The sequence below is a fragment of the Monodon monoceros genome, unplaced genomic scaffold (assembly GCF_005190385.1).
Source record: "Monodon monoceros isolate NGI ecotype Baffin Bay Population unplaced genomic scaffold, NGI_Narwhal_1 Super_Scaffold_6, whole genome shotgun sequence".
NCBI lineage: Eukaryota > Metazoa > Chordata > Mammalia > Artiodactyla > Monodontidae > Monodon > Monodon monoceros.
In genome coordinates, this window is record NW_021703783.1 from 38,532,225 (window position 1) to 38,553,261 (window position 21,037).

The 21,037-nt window shown below is 38.8% G+C and overlaps 1 protein-coding gene across 5 annotated transcripts in view; it reads left to right on the forward strand.

The window, feature by feature from the left end:
- The first annotated feature begins 7,261 nt into the window (after nucleotides 1-7,261).
- The window catches only part of LARP4 (La ribonucleoprotein domain family member 4), a 64,083-nt gene continuing 50,307 nt past the window's right edge, over nucleotides 7,262-21,037 (forward strand). For 3 of the 5 annotated variants that reach the window (XR_003791093.1, XM_029205258.1, XM_029205260.1), the window contains exon 1: nucleotides 7,262-7,477. Coding sequence is in view for 3 of the 5 variants with exons in the window: in XM_029205258.1 (XP_029061091.1) it covers nucleotides 7,460-7,477 (18 nt within the window). In the remaining 2 variants the exon portion in view is untranslated. Of the gene's footprint in view, nucleotides 7,478-14,624; nucleotides 14,638-15,072; nucleotides 15,159-16,051; nucleotides 16,101-21,037 lie in introns of those variants that run through there. The other 2 variants (XM_029205261.1, XM_029205259.1) reach the window with 2 other exon arrangements.

Here is a 21,037-nt window from a genome sequence, read left to right on the forward strand (position 1 = left end):
TTAATGCAAAACATCCTATATATCCTTGGTCCTCCCTTACGTCTTTGGAACAGTCCCTCACAGCTATCTGAGAGGCTGTCTCCTGGGCTTAAGTTTTCAGCAATTGCACCAAATAAAACATAATTCTCAACTTTTAGGTTGTGCATTTTTTTTCAGTTGATATATATATCTTTTTTTTCTCTTATAATGAATCAGCTCACATGATTGTGGAGGCTAAGAAGTATCATGATCTCTACTTGGCAAGCTAGAGACCCAGGAGAGCCCAAGGTATAGTTCCAGTCTAAAAGCCAGCAGGTCCAAGACCCAAGAAAAGCTGATGTTTCAGTTCAAGCCTAAAGACTGAAAAGACTAAAGTCCCAGCCCAAGGCAGCCAGACAGGTGGAGTTCCCTTCTGCTTAGACTTTTTTTGTTCTATTCAGGTCTTTAATTGGGTAAGACCCACCCACATTAGGGAGGGCATTCTGCTTTACTCAGTCTACTGATTCAAGTGTCAGTCTCATCCAGAAACATCTTCACAGACATACCCAGAATATCTGACTAAATGTCCGGGGTCCCTGTAGGCCAGTCAAGTTGACACATAAAATTGATTGGCACAACTATCAACAGAGTAAAAAGGCAATACACAGAATGGGAGAAAATATTTGCAAATCACACGTCTCATAAGTAGTTAACACCCAGAATATATAAAGAATTCCTACAACTCAACAAGAACAAACCTAGTTCCAAAATGGGCAAAAGACTTGAATAGACATTTCTCCAAAGAATATATACACATGACAAGCAAGCACATGAAAAGATGCTCAACATCACTAATCATTTGGGAAATGCAAATCAAAATCACAGTGAGATACTTCAGACCCATTAGGATAGCTATTATGAGAAAAAAAGCCAAAACCTAGAAAATAACAAGTGTTGGTGAGAGTGTGAGGAAATTGGAACCCTTGTGCACTGCTGATAAGGATGTAAAATGGTGCAGCCATACGGAAAACAGTATGGCAGTTCCTTAAGAAATGAAAAATAAAATTATCATATGATCCAGCAATTCTACTCCTGGATATACAAAGAATTGACAGCAGGGACTTAAACAGATATTTGTACTCCTATGTTCATAGCAGCATTATTCACAACGGCAGAGAGGTGGAAGCAACTCGCGTGTCCAATGATGAATGAGTGGATAAACAAAACGTGATATATACATACAATGGAATAATAGTTAGCCTTTAAAAGAAAGGAAATTCTAACAGATACTGCAATAGTGATGAACGCTGAGGACATGCTAAATGAAATAAACCAGGCACAAAAGGACAAATACTTTATGATTTCACTTAGATAAGGTATCTAGAGTAGGCAAATTCATAGAGACAGAAAGATGAATGGTTGTTGCCAGGGTTTGGGGGAAAAGGGGAATGGGTAGTTACTGTTTAACGGGTCAGTGTTTCTGTTTGGGGTGATGAAAAAGTTAGTTATGAAAAAGTTTAGTTAACAAAAATGTAGCTAATCGAATACAACATAGTAAAAAGAATGCTACATCATGAGTAAATGGGATTTACTCTAAAAGTGTAAGGTTGGTTTAACATTCATAACTTTAATGTAATTCACTATATTGCCAGATTCAAATAGGGGGGAAAAATCATGATTATCTCCTTAGATGCGGTAAAACCTTTTGATAAAACCCAATACCTATTCCTGATTAAAAACTCACCAGGGGCTTCCCTGGTGGCGCAGTGGTTGAGAGTCCGCCTGCCGATGCAGGGGACACGCGTTTGTGCCCTGGTCCGGGAAGATCCCACGTGCCGCGGAGCGGCTGGGCCCGTGAGCCATGGCCGCTGAGCTTGCGCGTCCCGAGCCTGTGCTCCGCAACGGGAGAGGCCACAACAGTGAGAGGCCCGCGTACAGCAAAAAAAAAAAAAAAAAACTCACCAAACTAGGAAAAGAAGGAATTTCCCAACTTGATAAAGAGCCATAAAATATATACAGCTGTTTCATACTTAATGGTAGAAGACTGAATGCTTTCCACTAAAGCCTAACATCAAGAACAAAGCAAGGATGTCTCATCACTTTTATTCAACTTGATATTGGAGGTCCTAGCCTAACCAATGAGTCAAGAACCAAGTTTAAGTGCACAGAGATATGAAAGGAGGAAATAAAACTGCCTCTATTAGTATATGATAGGATTGTCTATGTAGAAAATCCAAAGACTGTACAAAGAATATCTATGAGAACTAATAAATTAGGTTTCAGTATACAAGATCAATATACAAAAATTTATTGTATTTCTTTGTTAGTTGTGAACAATCGAGAATAGAAATTAAGGAACAATACTATTTACAATAATATAAAAATATGAACTACTTGGGGATAAATCTGACAAAAGATATGCAAAGCACTTCTGAGAAAAATTAGACCTAAATAAATGGAGATATATGCTATATTCAAGGGTCAGAGACTCAATATTGTTAAGATTTCAATTCTCCCCAAATTGATCTACAAATTCAATACATTCCCAGTCAAAATACCAGTAGGCTTTTTTTTTTTCCCCCAGTAGTATTTGACAGACTGATTCTAAATATCCTATGGAAAAGCAAAGGGAGAAAGCAGTGTGGATAAAGACAGTTTTTATTTTTTAAAATAAATTTATTATTTATTTTTGGCTGCTTTGGGTCTTGCTGTGCGTGGGCTTTCCCTAGTTGCAGCGAGCGGGGGCTACTCTTCGTTGAGGTGCCCGGGCTTCTCACTGTGGTGACTTCTTGTGTTGCGGAGCACGGGCTCTAGGTGTGCGGGCTTCAGTAGTTGTGGCATGTGAGCTCAGCAGTTGTGGCTCATGGGCTGTAGAGCACAGGCTCGGTAGTTGTGGCACACGGGCTTAGTAGCTCCGTGGCATGTGGGATCTTACCGGACCGAGGCTCAAACCCATGTCCCCTGCATTGGCAGGTGGATTCTTAACCACTGCGCCATCAGGGAAGTCTCAAAGACAGGTTTCAGATTATGAGTGTTTGAGTCTTGAGAGAAAAGCCCAAGAAGAGGAAAAGGAAGTAAAAGGAAGATGAGAGAAGTTGGGCACAATTGAAAAAGAACAAAGTTTAGGAATTAAAACTACATGATTTCAAGAATTATTATGAAACCTCAGTAATCAAGATACTGTGGTATTGTGGGACTTCTCTGGCGGCACAGTGGTTAAGAATCTGTGGTGTACCCTGATACTAGCCGTGGTGTTTCAGTCCGAGTGATGTCATAATAGACCCCTTGTGACGTTATCATTGACTCAAACATTTAAAGAGTGCTTACTATATGCAGAGAATTAGGCATTCTATATGCTGTGATGGTAGCGGGTGAAGGGGGGAAGGAGGGAAGGAAAGAATAAACAGGAACGCTAAAAGAAATAGAAGGTATAGTCCTGCTTTAAATGAGCTTAAAATCTAGGTGTTAGAATTCAAGATCCAGTGTATCAAATGTAACTTCTGGTTCTTCTCTCCTCCTGAGGTTTCGCTTAAGAATGTTTAAGCTTGTAATGGAATAATTGTGTTACAACTTCCTCAGCTGCCCTTCAACTTTTCCTAGACTTGTAGTAACTTGGAAGATAGTATTTGCATGAAGATAACACTCTTTGCACTGACTGCCTAGTGGCTCATTTTTTCAAGAAGCCTGACTGAAGAAGGCTTTGATGTTCTGTAGTTGGCTGGGAAATTGAAGGGAACGCTTAGAGGCTGCTTTCTAACTGAAAGAAGAGTACTTTGGGCAGCTCCTCTGATTGTAGAGGTGGTGAAAGGATTTAGGACACTAGAGCAATTAAAAGGACAGATGGTTTTGTTGGTTGTGTAGATTATTTTTTAATTTAAAAAAATGTGAAAAGTACAGAAAGAAATATAACAAATAGCCATGTGCCTACCACCCAGAATGAACAGATATTAACATTTTGTCATATTTGCTTCAGATATTTTTAAATAAAAGAAAGCATTAGAGATAAAGTTGAAGTCCCCTTTGGTGTTCTCCCCAGACTCCTTCCTTCCTGTTTTTCCCTTTTCAGAGGGCCATAACAAGCATGAATTTGATGTATTTGTGTCTAGTCTCTGTTTATATACTTTTACTGCAGGTGTATGTGTTCATAAACTATGTAATATCATTTTGTATGTTTTAGATTTTATATAAATTGTGGATGTATAACAATTTCTCTATGAGAACTTCCTATGTTGAGTCCTTATTGTAACTTAGTCCTATGTTGAGTGCTTGTTGTAAACTTGTAAATTTAAACAATTTGTTTCAATCCTTCAGAGAAAGGGATACAGGGGATCATAATGTAATTGTCTTTCAAAAATATCAATCAATATGTAAGAGCAAGTTAAATATTTTCCCTTCTAAGATCCTGTTGTCTAAATTACTCCCTCCCCTGTGTTCCCAAATCATTTTGTAAACTTTGTATTATAGCACTTATCTCATTGAGTGTAACTATTTATTATTTGTTTCTATCCACCAGTTGGTGAACCTCTCAAAACCAGATGCGGTACTTTAGGTTTCTTTATCTAACATTTGGCATATTCTTCCTCAGTACCTCCATGGAAACTGTCTAAAATTTGGATATTCATTATAGTTTAAAACTCCTCTCCTCATGGAAACGTTTCTAAGTCCCAGAATACTTTCATACTTTCTTTTATTGTTAGACTGCACCCTCCCCCCAGTCATAAAATATCACTCCCTCCTTTCCTATAAATCACAATTAAGTCTATTTATTCAAGGAAGTTCATAATGTTTTCTGAAAGGGCCACATTTTTTTAAAACATCTTTATTGGAGTATAATTGCTTTACAATGGTGTGTTAGTTTCTGCTTTACAACAAAATGAATCAGTTATATATATACATATATCCCCATATCTCTTCCCTCTTGCGTCTCCCTCCCTCCCACTCTCCCACTCCCACCCCTCCAGGCGGTCACAAAGCACTGAGCTGATCTCCCTGTGCTATGCGGCTGCTTCCCACTAGCTATCTACCTTACGTTTGGTAGTGTATATATGTCCATGCCTCTCTCTCGCTTTATCACAGCTTACCCTTCCCCCTCCCCATATCCTCAAGTCCATTCTCTAGTAGGTCTGGGTCTTTATTCCTGTCTTACCCCTAGGCTCTTCATGACATTTTTTTTTCTTAAATTCCATATATATGTGTTAGTATACGGTATTTGTCTCTCTCTTTCTGACTTACTTCACTCTGTATGACAGACTCTAGGTCTATCCACCTCATTACAAATAGTTCAATTTCGTTTCTTTTTATGGCTGAGTAATATTCCATTGTATATATGTGCCACATCTTCTTTATCCATTCATCCGATGATGGACACTTAGGTTGTTTCCATCTCCAGGCTATTGTAAATAGAGCTGCAATGAACATTTTGGTACATGACTCGTTTTGAATTATGGGATTGCTGGGTCATATGGTAGTTCTATTTGTAGTTTTTTAAGGAATCTCCATACTGTTCTCCACAGTGGCTGTATCAGTTTACATTCCCACCAACAGTTACATGTACCTGTCCAGTATTCCCAGCACCACTTATTGAAGAGGCTGTCCTTTCTCCACTGTACATTCCTGTGAAAGGGCCACATTTAAGGAGAATTATTTATTTATATAAATGTGAGGTTTCATTAAAATATCTATCATTACCCAGCATTTCTCAACATAATCAATTAATCTATTAAATTACTTTGTTGATAATAATACTATATTGTGGGATCCTTAAATAACTGTTAATTTCTCTTGATTTCTTTATATTGCTTACCTTTGTGGGCATTCACAAAGCAGCCTACATACTTGTCAACAAAACTAATTTAGTATTATTGTGCTCTCTCTCTTCTTCATATTTTTTTATGCAGCATGGAATTCATCAGCAACTGGAAATGAAGGCTTTTTAAAGCAAATTTTAAAATCTCTTCAATCTGACAAGCATTTGTTGAGATACTACTATGTGGCTACCATTATACTAGACTGAAAAATATATGATAGGGACCTGTGAAGAAACTAAAAAACAAAAAAAAAATTTAAGATAGAATATAATATTCAAGTGCTAACAAGGGACATGAAGAAGAGACCTGTGAGGAGCAGAGTCTTTGGGAGAATCTTATGGAGAGAGAAGATTGACTGACAAATGAAGGCATTTCAGATAGGCTTTTCAATGAGCCATGGCTTTGGAGGTGAGTGCAGAGTTTGTTATTTCAGGGAAAAAGTAAGGAGACTGGTTTAATTGAGATGAGGTAATGTTGAGTTTACTGCAGATCAGAGTAGGAGAGTATGGGACAGAAATATCAGCAATTCAAAGGGGAAATTAATTTGGTATCTAAATGAAAAATGAAGGGATTCATTTGAGGTTAAGGGAGATTACATAGGATCAGAATGGTAAGGTCTTGAAAGCAAATAATAACAGTTTGGTAAAAATGAAACTTTCAATTTAGGAAGGTTTTTTGAAATAATAGAATAGAAAAAATCCATTGGAGAAGATCAAGACATGACTGTTTAAAACGATGAGTGTCAGAGCTAGGATATAGAAGTGGGACTGATAAGGGAGGGATAAATCCTAGTAAGTGTTGCTAAAGATAATAAGGATTTTGGATCATCTAACAGAAAATTATAAAGATAATTAAAAAAATTTTTTGTTGTATTTCATTTGAATTAATGGCAGAACATCAATGAAGAGGCTATCCAGGCTAAGTACTACCAAATAGGATTATATTGAGCAGAGATGTGGTTACCTAATTCAAGGGAACTTGGGGCAAAGTGTGTTCTAGAGAGCTCCTTCAACTGTAAAATAGGAATAATAGTATTATTGCGTTGGATTGTTTAGATTAATTCACGTAAAATACTTAGAATAGTGCCAGACATGTAGTAGGCCTTTAATGTACAGCAGTTGCTGTTAATATATTTACTATTACTGCTGCTTTTTTCCCTTCTCTACTTTTTCCCTGAGAGCCGCCGCCTTTTCGGCAGGGCTTGTTGTTTTTCAGTACATTTTGCACAAGCTCGGCTTTTTATCAGATCTAGGTCTTGGGCCACGAGAACTGCGGAGTTATCATGGCCATGGTAACTATCCGTTTCGCCAGGGATAAAATGCGCCTGTAAAATTTTTACATACTCCCGTGGCACAGAATGGTGCCTTCCTCTGATCGCTTCCCCCGCCCCCCCCCCCCGGCCACATGATAGTACAGTCCATACTGCGGCTGGAAAAGGTAGCGCAAAAGTTGAGCGCGCCGAGGATTTTCTCTTCTCCCGGAAGCAATTGTTCTCTAGAGCCGGAAACAGTTGCTGTTTCAAGGGAGGTGGGACTGGGCGGGTCAGGCCGCAGCGGCTGACGGCGGGGGAGGAGCCGGGTCCGCTGCCGGGTGGAGGGGCCAGGCGAGTGTCCTTATCCTAGCTATTGGGGCTCCGGCCTGTAAGCCAGTTGGAGTCGCGTCGGCGAGAACGATTGGGCCGAGCGGAGAAAGTCATGTTGCTCTTCGTGGAGGTGAGTGGACTTGGGATTCTCGTCCTGCTCTGAGGAGAGCAGGAGTGTGAAGGCGCCGGCCGGTTCCAGCGCCATGTGACTTTCCAGGCCGTACACGGCGCGGAACCGGCAGATAGGCTGACACAGCACCTGGGCCGTGCAGGCCCGCGGCTCCGCTTTGCGCGCTCGCAGCACTTTAGGAGGCTGTGAGAGGCGAGCGCCGTGGCGGGGGAGAACCGAAGGTGGAGTATCGAGGCTTCTCTGGTGCGGCGTGAGGATCGGAGGAAGGGGAAAGCGTCCCATATGGACCTTCTAGAGGAGGCGAGCGAGGGGGGGGGGGGGGGGCGGGGAGGGCGGAGTCTGCGGAGAAAAGGGTAATCAGGTGGGCGCGTTCCGGGGTGAACCGAGGCCTCGCGCGGCCCTCTGGGAGCAGGCGAGCAACATGTGGGGCTGCGGAGGCAGGAAGGTGAAATTCGGTAGAAGTGTTTGGGAAAGAAAGTTGAAAGCTTCTGTTTAGCAACCCCCACCAAATTTTGTTTGGTCCCCGTCCCTAGATCTCTGGAACGTTCTGTGGGTGGCAAGCGAGTTACTGTGAACGGAGGAGAAGCCAGTAGGATTTGGCTGTATAAAGTTAACTCAGGCAGCCGCTCCGTGGTGAGGGGCTGATTTTATGAACGGATAAGAGCCCTTTACAAGGAAAATTTCAAGAACGAGCGAAACCTAGTTCGGGGAAAGCCGGTTGTTTGGTTTTTTTTTTAATTGTTATTTTAACAATAGAAATACTTTTATTACTTTAACTGGAACATCTGCTGTTGGCCTATTTTAGCTTTAAAACGTAGTGGTTTTACGAGGTTCAGTTTCTCTTATTTCTGTCTTTCTCTTGTGTGCAGTGAGCATCAGCTGACTGCCTGGCTAATGCTTTGAGTAGATTCCAGATCATATTGTTCTTGCATTGTGAAAACGTCAAACCAGCAAAGCTGCAACTTCGCAGCTTGGCACTTGTTAACTGTGCCCACAAAAAGAATCTTTTCAATGAGGGAAGGAATTTACAGGTTGTATAATGGATCGGGAGCCAGTCTATGGCGGGTTTTTTTCAGACGGACGTGGCGGGGGGGGGGAATCTTAATCTATAGTATTCTGGCATAAAGTAGACACATGCTTCTGCCTTTTTTTTTTTAATCTAACCGACAATATGTAGCTGATAAATTTGATATCTTTATATTGGGTTTTAAAGAGACAGCTACCTTATAGAGTATTCCAACCTTGGTAGTAAAGATTCCAAGTAAATCATGAAGAGATTTAAAATTATTGAATCCATTCTGTTGATCGTTTTTTATCCTCGTTGTTTTCCTTAGGCAGAATAAGAAATCATATCTGATTTCAAGCAGTGCCAGTTTGTGTTAGGAATGTTATGCCAAGCAAATGCTGCAGGTTTTAAGTGTGTATGTGTTTTGCCGGGCAAAGGACTGTGAAGTTGTAGTTGTATAAACATGAATTCCAGAATAAACTTTTGAGGTCCAAATTGATTGCTTTGGCTTTGTTAAAATGTGAACTTTAATAATAACTCCATTTATTGACCGTTTAAGCTAGATCCTCTCGTTTCTAAAACAACCTTGCAGTGTTCTATAGATGAGAAAACTGAGGTGGAGAGTTTAACTTAGTAAGACTAAAGTAGTGGAACTGGGATTTAGATACAGGTCATTCTGAAGCCAAATCATAGCTCTCACTAAAATGTTACATATAATTAATATTTTCATTTTCTTTGTAAATCAGCATGTGGTTTTTAATTTTTCACATATAATGAGTTTTACTGAAAATTAACAATGGCATTAAATATTTGGGTCTAATTATATGGTATTAAAATCAATAAAATATAACATACTGGTCTTTCGGCATTTTGTTAACTAATATTCAATCCTTGTAACCTCATGATGTAGGAATTATTCTAAATGAGGGAACCAAAGTTCAGAAGTTTGATGTCTAAGGTCATTCAGGTGTAAATAATGTGGGGACTAAAGTCTGAAGTCTGGCTTCTAGAACATAAGTCACAGACTCCAAAACTTATTTTTGCACTTACTTTCCAATAAGCCAGGGGTTCTTAATCTGGGTCCCTAGATGGAATTGAGGAAGTCCGTGAACTTGGTTGAGGAAAAAAAAATTTGCCTGTTTATTTTCACTAGCTTCTAATTGAAATCTAGAATTGAAGAGAATTAAAAATTCTTGACATTTCAATGGATGCAACAAGAGAAGTGTTTTCATATCATATTACAGTTTTTGCAGATATCTTGAAATGTTTACGCGCATTGCTCCTTATTATATGTAAAAAAAAGTCTTGTTTAATGCACTTGTAAAGAAACATTTATTACTAAATTAGAAATTTTAAAATACTTTCATAACTATACTATAACTGATTTTTTGTAGTCCTGTGTATTTCATATACTTAAAAACATTCTGAGAAGAGATTCATAGGTTAATTGGACTACTGAAGAGGTCCATGGCATGAGGGAGGTTAATAACCACTTTACTACCAACTAAGTTGCTTTGGTAGGACTTCTCTAATCTGGGATTGATGAGTCCTCTGCAGCTGTGTTCAAAATCTTTTATTTGTGTGCATTTTTCTGGAGAGACCCCAGCTTAACTAGTTTATAACTGGAATCAGTGGGATAGGTAATAGGAATGATAATAATATAATAATAGTTGTGGTCTCATGAATTGTGCTCACTATTGATATGTCAGGCCTGTTAAGTCTTTTTGCATGTATACATTTATATACATCAACTCAAACCTATCTATGAGGTAAGTAGGATTATTATCGCCATTTTAGAGATAAAGAAACTAAGGCACAGAAAATTTAAGAAACTTGCCCAAGATCATACAGCTAGTGAATATTGAAGGTGGAATTAGAACTCTAAATTGCAGTATACTGCAATAGAAATCTATAGGCAGACTAGGAATCCTATTTTAGGTAATACTTAGATGTACCTTTTTTAAAACTTGGTCTTGCAGACAAAGGGCTATACTGACTTCAGTAGTTTTATTGTCTTTATCTCATCTCTGTTCTGAAGGAGACACATACCGTGTCTGTCTGTCTGGGAAGAGGTAAAAACGTTTGGATAATATACCAAATTGTCAAACATGTTCCAACATAAATTCGGTTACAAAAAATTCTGAAAGTTTGAAACAGCAATTTGCTGTGTTCTTCTGACTGCTAGAGAGTTATTTAAGTTTTTGAGCGCCAAGGAGGCAGTTTGCAATCTTTTCGTGTTTTTATGGTTTGCCAGTATTTTATTCATTTTTCAGATCATTTTCTCCCTCCAGTATTTCCAGCCAATTATGTCTGCTCTAGTTGTTTGGCAATGTTTTAATTGGATTTCTGTCTCTATTTGAGTTTTTCCCTAAAAATGAATACTTATAACTACTTATTTAGGTAGCAGTGACTTTTATGCACCCTAGGATGCATACTCTCACATAATTTTAAAAATTTATGATAAAATACACATAACAAAATGTATCATCTTAACCATTTTTAATGTACAGTTCAGTGGTATTAAGTACATTTACATTGTTGTGCAACCATTGCCACCATCCATCTCCAGAAGCTTCATCTTGCAAAACTGAAGCTCTGTACACATTAAACAGTAAATCCCTCTTCCCCCAGATCTTATACAATTTTAAAAGTAATTTATCTGACTTCTGAAGTTTTCTGCTTTTTTAGGTGATAACGTTTTAAATTTTAGGTTAGCTTTAGAATCTGAAGTAAGTGAGATATTTGCCTAGATAATTTTTCATTGATTTTATATTTCAGTAATCATGGGAAGTATTGTGCCTTTTACCTCAAGTATAGTACTCAGTTTTTTCCCATTAGCTTAAATAATCACATATTTATAAAAAGTTATTGGATATGACTTAGTTGAAATGACTTTTCAAAAATGACTGAAAAGAAGAAAGTGCCTTAACGAATTGTGAAATTATTGCCAAGAAGAATTATAAATAAGTGAATAGCTGAGTGATTTTTGAACAATTTGATTTTGGAATATTTATTGGAGGTGGATACAGAGTTTTAAAAAGGATAAACATTTTCAAAGAAATATTTTCAAATATAATGGGCTGAAAATGAAGTAGAAATTATTTTTGAAGTGTGAAAAGTGGAATAAAATGCTCAGAAGTGAATATAAAGATGTAAAAGTACCTCATGGTGCTTCAAATTACAGTATGTGAAAAACCAGTAACTAGAAATATTGATATTCAACTATTTTCTATCAATTCAGGCTGTCTGTGAGCTCTATATTACTTCTCAGCTAATGGAAGTGATCTTTAGTACTAGACATGAACATTTGAAATCTGTAATTTTGGTCTCTCCCTAAGAGCTTAAAAAAAGATTTAGACCCTGTAGGTAGAGATGGGGTCCGTGTCTGTATTGCAGAGGAGTGGAAAGTAGAGGAAGTTAGGAAACGAATGCAGCTATCATTGTGAAGTCTTAAAAAAATTTTTTTAAGCTTCCACTTCGAATATCCTTAAGTGAAAATGGAAAGTGACTCTTTAGCTCTGATAGTGCTTGTAGGATTTTAATATATTGTTCCTATAGTCTGTGTTTTGCTTAAGTTGTGTTTTCTTTAAAGTTCAATTCTTGAGGGAGGTTTCCAGTCTTGAAAACATTGTAAACTTTTGTGTTTTGCGCTATGATTTTCTGTAAGGGTTTTGGAATCCTGGGTTCAAATGTTAGCTATGACCTGAGGCAAGTGACAACTTTTTTTGATCCTCAACTTCTTATCTGTAATTTGAGAATGATTCTTCTGACAGTTTAGGTTGTGTTCATGGTGGGTTTTTTTGTTTTCTTTTTTGTTTTGTTTGGCTGTGTTGGGTCTTTGTTGCTGCACGCGGGCTTTCTCTAGTGGCGGCCAGCCAGGGCTACTCTTCGTTGCAGTGCGCAGGCTTCTCATTGCGGTGGCTCCTCTAGTTGTGGAGCACAGGCTCTAGGTGCGTGGGCTTCAGTAGTTGTGGCTCATGGGGCTCTGGAGCACAGGCTTGGTAGTTGTGGCGCACGGGCTTAGTTGCTCCGCGGCATGTGGGATCTTCCCGGGCTAGGGATTGAACCCATGTCCCCTGCATTGGCAGGCAGATTCTCAACCACTGCACCACCAGGGAAGGAAGCCCTGTGTTCATGGTGCTTATGTATTAAGCCTTGTTTGTAATACAGTCTAGGTAAAGGCTTGACAGACACTATCATGTGATCATCACAGCAAGTATTTCTGGGAAATTTATTAAAACTACATGATAGTAGCACTATTAATTGCAAAAGCTACTGTGAGATAGCACTGATTTAAGAGACGTATAACTTTGAGTTTGAATCCCAGCATCGTTATTGTTTTGCTGTAAGCCAAACAGGTTAATTACCTTACTTTAAATTTTTTATAGTTTGAGTATATTATCAATTGGGCAAATAAAACTTTTAAAATGAGAATGAAGCTTGCGGACTGTTAAAATTTAGACTCATTTATATGCAAGATTTAAAGAAATACAAATGATAAAGTGCAAATCGGCACTTTATATTTGCTCTTGTGGAAAAAAATATTTTTTCTAATGTATAAGTGTAAGTAAATGTAAGGAAAAGAAACTTGAATACCACATACTCATGTTTCCTCTCGTCTGTTGCCTTGTCTGGACATTTGAACCAATCTTTAGTTCAGAAAATGTCTCTGTATTTATAAACGACTGGCTCTAAATTAAAGACAGGAGTACTTTAGATGAATATTACTAGGAGTATGGTATGAACATAGGCATAGAGCCAAGGATGAGGAATTTAGTTTTGTTTGATTTATATATTATTGAGGGAAGAGAAAAGCATTTTCTCTGTCAGGGCAGAAAAGTCAGGAGTAATCCAGGGTTTGTATAGTACATAGTTGGCCAGTATTTCATACCACTAGGTAGTGCAAACTACAAAATGGGTAGAGTGACCATACCTCCCATTTTGTCCTGGACAGTCATAGTGTACACCTGTTTTCTGGAACAGATGTCGCACCCCATTTTATTCTCAAAAATGTCCTGGTTTGTATGATAATTTTTCAGAGGAGATCAGAGATTTACTGTGTGCTTTTTGGCTGGTTGTTGTTTTTCCATATCATTAACAAGGGAAGATAGTGTACTAAATTGGTACTAAAGTATTTGTTGTTGAATTGGCTATGGGAAATGTAAATTTATAGGATTTACAAAAATTTGCAGTTGAGCAAGCCAAGGGAAATAGGGTTATTCTATCGTTTTGAGTTGGAGGAAGGAAAAAAATAGGAGGGCAGTGATTGAGTAATAATAAGATACATTTATATGAAAGGTTGCATAAAAGAATGGTTAAGAACATGGACTCTGGGGCCAGGCTGCCTGCTCAGGTTAGGCAACTTTCTAGTTGTATGACCTTGGGCAAGTTGTTTAACTTGTGTTTCTCAGTTTCCTTATCTGTAAATTGAGGATAATACTAATATATGAGATATTATAATTATTATCTATCTCAAAGGGTTGTTAAGAGGATTGACAGTCAATGTAAAGCACTTAGTGTCTGGTACATAATAAGCATAAGTGAGTTGCTGCTTTCACATATACTTATGAAATATCTCATTTCAGTTTTCGTAACAAATGGTTTGCTGACTTGGCTATACACACTAGGAATTAAAAGGTGCCCTTTTTGAAAAGGATTATTTTGATATTTAGTACTGATATTTGAGGTTTGAGGTTTTTTGAGTTCATTTGTATGGTTAGCTATTGGCTTTATCAGATGACCAATTTGAAGTAAAATGACTTGGTATTTTGAGGACTATTTAAATGCTAAATATCTATTAATTGGGTTCTTAGTCTTTAACAGTAAGGTGATTATGAATCTCATATGAAGAACTTTTTAGGAAGAAGTCTAATTTTGATTATATCTTCAGATCAATCCATGATTCCCCCAAAGGTGGTTAGTTGTTTTTTTTTTTGACCGCGTTGGGTCTTCGTTGCGTTCGGGCTTTCTCTTGTTGCGGCGAGTGGGGGCTTCTCTTCATTGCGGTGCTCAGGCTTCTCATTGCGGTGGCTTCTCCTTGCGGAGCACAGGCTCTAGGCGCACAGGCTTCAGTAGTTGTGGTGCACGGGCTTAGTTGCTCCACAGCATGTGGTATCTTCCGGGACCAGGACTCGAACCCGTGTCCCCTGTATTGGTAGGTGGATTCTTAACTACTGTGCCACCAGGGAAGCCCTCCCCCAGAGTTTTAAGCACTCATCATCTGTCATATGACTGAGGAAGTGGGAATTGGGGGAACTTGTCTTTCCCTCTGATATTAGAGGATCAGCAGTAATAGTTTTATTGATGAATAAACTGAAGATTTCCTTCCAGGTGTGGAGTAAGTGAATCCTGATTTTTGACAATTGGGCAAATGACTTAGGTTGGTCCAGTTACCTTGCTATTCAAAGTGTGAGCCTCAGTAACTTCTTTACCCAGGGCTTGTTAGAATACAAACTCTCTAGCCCTATCCCTGAACTGCTGAATCAGAATCTGCATTTTATCAAGATCCCTAAATGATTCTTATGCACAGTAAAGTTTAAGAAACTCTCATATAGCATATAAATTTTATTATTGGTCTCCTGTGTGCTAGTTACTGTTCAAGGTGCTAGAGAAGAGTAAACCATAGACAAGGTCACTGCCATTGTGGAGCTTGCGGACAAAATAATTCAAGTTAGGGTAAGTGCTTTGTAATAGGGGGTAAATTTTATTGCATAAATTACCATGGATCTTACCTTTTAAAAAAAAATTTTTTTTTAATAGCTGAAAATTAGCTGTACCATGGCCCTAAGATAGAAATCATTGCAGAGCTGAATTGACTTCTGCCCTGGGTACTCTAGTTCTTATCTGGTGTCTATTTTCTATATCCATTTCTTCTGTATTGTTAGACACTCTAGCTGGAACTGGGGCCAGGGACTGTTTTACAGACTTGGTGAGGAGATTTGTAATATTCCTTAAATAGTATGTAACTTGTTGTCTTAAAGTTTTCTCTGAGGCAACTGTAGTATAGTGGCAGACTCTGCAGAGTGCCTAGGTTCAAATTCTGGCTCTGTCTTTATTAGCTGTGCAGCCTTGGGCAGATTACCTTTAGGTAATGTAAGGTTTTCCTTATCTACAAAATGTAGATGATAGAATTTAAATGTAGTTGTTATGAAGATGAATTAAGTGTTCCATAAATGTTAGTTATCCTTCTTTGTCAGAATGGGTGAAAAATTCCCATTTTTCATTTTTACTTTCTATAAAATGCCCCTAAGCATCTTCTAGTAGGACTCTGAAGTTTCATGCTGGATGAAATGACAGGTGTTTATTTTTTTGGGGGGGGTGGGGGGCGGCTGTGCCTTGCAGCTTGTGGGATCTTAGTTCCCTGATCAGGGATTGAACCTGTGCCCCTTGCAGTGGAATTGCGGAGTCATAACCGCTGGACCGCCAGGGAATTCCACCCCACTTTTTTTTTAAAGTAGTTGTGGTGTTGTCCTCTCAGTATTGGAGATGTAAAAATTAAACCTGGATGATTGATCTGCCATGAGGCAAATAAGTTTAATCAATTTCTATACTTTATTTCTGTTTTTCAGCATTTGTAGGGTTAAGTGGCATGGGATTTCTGTTTCTGATAGTAAATAGGTAAGTAAAACAAACAGTTATATATGACCAAAGAGATGGTTTTGCCATATTTATGGTGACTTTTTCCTAACTCTTGGTTCTGTTACCTTAAAACTGCTCTTTTATGACCAGAAGGTATCATTTTGCCAAGAAATTTATGTTTCTGTTTTTTCCTTTCATTTGTATCTTTCCCCAGATAGGAACTGGCATAAAATGGGTCAATCATAAGGACTGCTTTTGGCTTATTCGATAATGGCATATATTGCTTAGAGATAGAGGTGTTGATCTGTTAGTTTTATGGACTGACAATTTGAATTTTTTTGTGGTGATTTGAGAGTATCTTTGTGCTTACATACTGCATATGTGTATGTTGGCAGATAGTTTCAGCATGCACTTGGCCAATTTACATCCTTTAATAGATGTTTTATATAACTGTAGCCTCAAGGGCTTACTTCTAGTTCTGTGGGAGAGATAAGGATTTTTTTTTTAATGAGATAAGGATTTTTTTGGGCTTCTTCATTAAACTTAGTCAAAAGATGAGTCAAACATGGTTATCTAGAATTTAAATGAAAAATTAAGTCTTTTTTCTCATTAAACTGACTTGTCAGATTCATTATTGTGTCATTTTAAAGATTATTTGTTATATGAAAACATCAACGTTTTAATTTTTTTTTCAATTAAAAAATTTATTTATTTTGGCTGTGCTGGGTCTTTGTTGCAGCACTCAGGATCTTTAGTTGTGGCATGTGTGCGGGACCTAGTTCCCTGACCAGGGATCAAACCCAGGCCCCCTGCATTGGGAGCTCGGAGTCTTACCCACTGGACTACCAGGAAGTCCCCACATCAAGTTTTTTTGATGGACATTTTCAGTTTCCAAATTTTCTTTATATTGAGTAATTCTATAAAGGACATTCTTATGTATAAAGCTGTTAGGCTAATATTCTCTGTGGTAGCTCAAATAGTGAATGTTTTAAAAGTTTTTCACATCAATATTGACATATTGCTTTACAAAGGTGTTATGACCTTATTTATTTATTTGTTTGTTTATTTATTTGCCATGCCATGCGGCAAGCAGATCTTAGTTCCCAGACCAGGGATCAAACCTATGCCCCCTCAGCGGAAGCATGGAGTCCTAACTGCTGGACCACCAGGGAATTCCCTCTCCACTTTTTTCTGTGCTTGTGCATTATTTCACACACTTGAATCATTTCCATAAGATAGCAACTTGCTTTACTGTTTTTCCAAGTGTCTTCAAAATGTGAACATTTTCCATGTCTTCTATATTTTTTTCTCCATTTTTAAAAACTTTATTTTGAAATAATTATAGATTCACAAGAAGTTGTCCCCAGAACGTACAGCGTGGTACCGTGTACTTTTTGCCCAGGTCCCTCCAGTAGTAACACCTTGCTTAACCATAGTATGATGTAAAGACAAGCAAATTTACGTTGATACAGTCCGCAGAACTTATTCACGTCTCATCAGTTTTATATACAATCTGGTTTTAAGGCTCTAGGATATTCTGTATGTGGCTGGACTACAGTTACTGAACAAATCCTCACTCTCTTGTTGGTGTCTTGTTCTATTCGGGCTGCTATAACAATATCACAGATTAGGTAGCTTATGAACAACAGAAATTTATTTCTGGGAAGTCCAGGATCATGGTGCCAGCAGATTTGGTATTTCGTGAGGGTTTTCTGGTTCATAGATGGTGCCTTTTCACTGTGTCCTCAGTGGTGGAAGGGACTAGGGAGGTCTGTGGACTCTCTTTTAGAAGAGCACTAATCTCATTCATTTTCATGACTTAAGCAACTCCCAAAGGCCCCACCTCCCAGTACTATGACATTGGGCATTAGGATTTCAATATATGAAGTTGGGAGTTACACAGATGTTCAGACCATAGCAGTTGAATGTTTCTAACTTTTCACTATTATAAAATTGTGATGAACATCTTTGTATTTATATTTTTGTATATCTTTCTTTTGAGCAAATCTGACAAGTAGAATTTCTGGACCAGAGAATATATAATTTTAAGGCTTTTGATAAACATTGCCAACTCTTAGCAAAGTTATATGAATTACAGCAGTGAGTTGTTTCTTTTTATACTTGTCAAAATGGCACTAAGTAGTTCAATAGGCAAAATTGACATTTAAAAAATTTTTTTAAATTTATTTTTGGCTGCATTGGATCTTAGTTGCAACGCACAGGTTTCTCTCCAATTGTGGCGCGCAGGCTCAGTAGTTGCGGTGTGTGGGCTCTCTAGTTGTGGTACGTGGACTTAGTTGTCCTGCAGCACGTGGGATCTTAGTTCCCCGACCAGGGATCAAACCAGTGTCCCTTGCATTGGAAGGCGGATTCTTAACCACTGGACCACGAGGGAAGTCCCGGTAAAATTGACTTTTTTTGGCTGGGGGGTGGGGGGCCATGCTGTGCAGCATGCGGGATCTTAGTTCCATGACCAGGATTGAACCCGTGCCTCCTGCAGTAGAAGTGTGGAGTCCTAACCACTGGACACCAGGAAATTCCCTAAAATTGACATTTTGCAATTAATTATTCCTGCTTGTTTTTGTACCTTTTCCCTGTTTGGTAGATCTCTTACTAGTTTGCAGTTCTATTGTTTTATTTTCTTTTTTTTTGCCTGCATTGTGTCTTTGCTGCTGTGGGCGGTCTTGCTCCAGTCAGAGAAATGGCTACTCTTCATTGTGGTCTGTGGGCCTCTCACTGCGGTGGCTTCTCGTTGTGGAGCACGGGCTCTAGATGCATGGGCTTCAGTAGTTGCAGCACACGGGCTCAGTAGTTGTGGCACACAGGCCCTAGAGTGTGTGGGCTTCAGTAGTTGTGGGGGTGTGTGGGCTCATTACTTGCGGCGCACAGGCGCTAGGGTGCGTGGACTTCAGTAGTCGTGGCTCGCGGGCTCTAGAGCGCCGGCTCAGTAGTTGTAGCGCATGGGCTTAGTTGCTCCGCGGCATGTGGGATCTTCCTGGACCAGGGCTCAAACCCATGTCCCCTGCATTGACAGGCGGATTCTTAACCACTGCACCACCAGGGAAGTCCCCAGTTCTATTGTTAATAGTAACCTTCCAAACCTTTTCTGTTTTTACATACCAATATGTTTATCTGCACAATGATTTTATGTTTGTTAATATGAATAAAAACCAAAATGCTTATTGTTTTGCAACTTGAATTTTTTCACTGAATAATATACCTTGGAGCACTTTCCACATTAGTGTATGTAGGCCTTTTTTTTAAAACTTTTATAGTATTCTATGTTATGAAATATACTACATTTTATTTAACCATTTGTCTATAGATGGATATTTAGGTTATTTTCAGTCTTTCACTAATGGGGTCAGGGCTGCAATATACATTCTTGTATACGTCTTCTTCTGTACATTAATGGCTTTTAGAGTGTATACTCTTAACTAGTCTAGAGAAAAATATAAACATGCACAGGAATACTGCTCGTCTATATGCCATAGACCTCACACTTTGATTATTCTTGGCACCATTAGCAAGGGAGACATCAGATTTATGGGTAGTATGCTGCTGAAAGGCATCTAGTTAATTATTTTGAGTCATTATTAAATGCTCAGTGAAATAGTACATCCCGTCAGTAAGTAAAAGTTAAGTTTTTTAATCATAATTCCCCAATATTGGGTATTTATTTATAAATTAAGTATACGTGGCATAATATATCTTGTATGTTAAATATTAGCCTTAATCTCTTTATCATATTTGGGACCTCCCAATTCTTCAGTAGCTTTCTACATTTGCAGAAATGCCCATATTATGAGTTAGGCCTCTCCAGTGAACGTACTAGTCAAAACGCAAATTCCCAGATTCCCTTGTATCTGGATGGATGCAGGCATGTTACTAAGAGCCACTAGTCAGACCACACCTACAGATGTCTTCTATTTGAAAATATACAATGTAGGGAAATGAGGGTTCTATTCATAACTTCCATTTTATAGACGGAAGTGGCAGTAGAGGTGGTCAGCTTAAAGTGGAGTTAGTACAAGGTTGAGTTAGTTCCTAATGGAGAAGTGACATTGGTGCTGGTAATAATAAAAGTTGTAATGGATTTGAGTTTTGGCGTTTACTGCTTGGTGGTGGCAGGGTTAGTGATTTCCTCATCAGGGCACTTCCGGAACTTTTTTTTTTTTTTTTTTTTAAAGAAGATGTTGGGGGTAGGAGTTTATTAATTAATTTATTTATTTTTGCTGTGCTGGGTTTTCGTTTCTGTGCGAGGTCTTTCTCTAGTTGTGGCAAGCGGGGGCCACTCTTCATTGCGGTGTGTGGGCCTCTCACTATTGCGGCCTCTCTTGTTGCAGAGCACAGGCTCCAGACGTGCAGGCTCAGTAGTTGTGGTTCACGGGCCTAGTTGCTCCGCGGCATGTGGGATCCTCCCAGACCAGGGCTCGAACCCGTGTCCTCTGCATTAGCAGGCAGATTCTCAACCACTGTGCCACCAGGGAAGCCTGACACTATCTTTTAATAAATTACCTTTCTGTTTAATTTAGCCAGAGTGGATTCTGAATTCTAACTGATAAGCATGCACTGTTCACATGTCTACATAGGGGCAAATGTAAAGTTTACTTGCATTCTAAAATTGCTACATAAGGACTTCCCTGGTGGTCCAGTGGCTAAGGCTCCGCTCTCCAATGCAGGGGGCCCAGGTTTGATCCCTGGTCAGGGAACTAGATCCCACATGCATGCTGCAACTAAGAGTTTGCATGCCGCAACTAAAGTTTGTGCATGCTGCAACTAAAGTTCCTGCATGCTGCGAAGAAGATCCCGCGTGCCACAACTAAGACCCGGTGCAGCCAAATAAATAAATAAATAAAGATTTAAAAAAACAAAAGAAAAAGAAAAAACTGGTACCTAGAGGTGTTTTTGATTGTTTGTTTCTTTTGCCAAGTCGTGAGGCTTTCAGGATCCCAGTTTCCCGACCAGGGATTGAA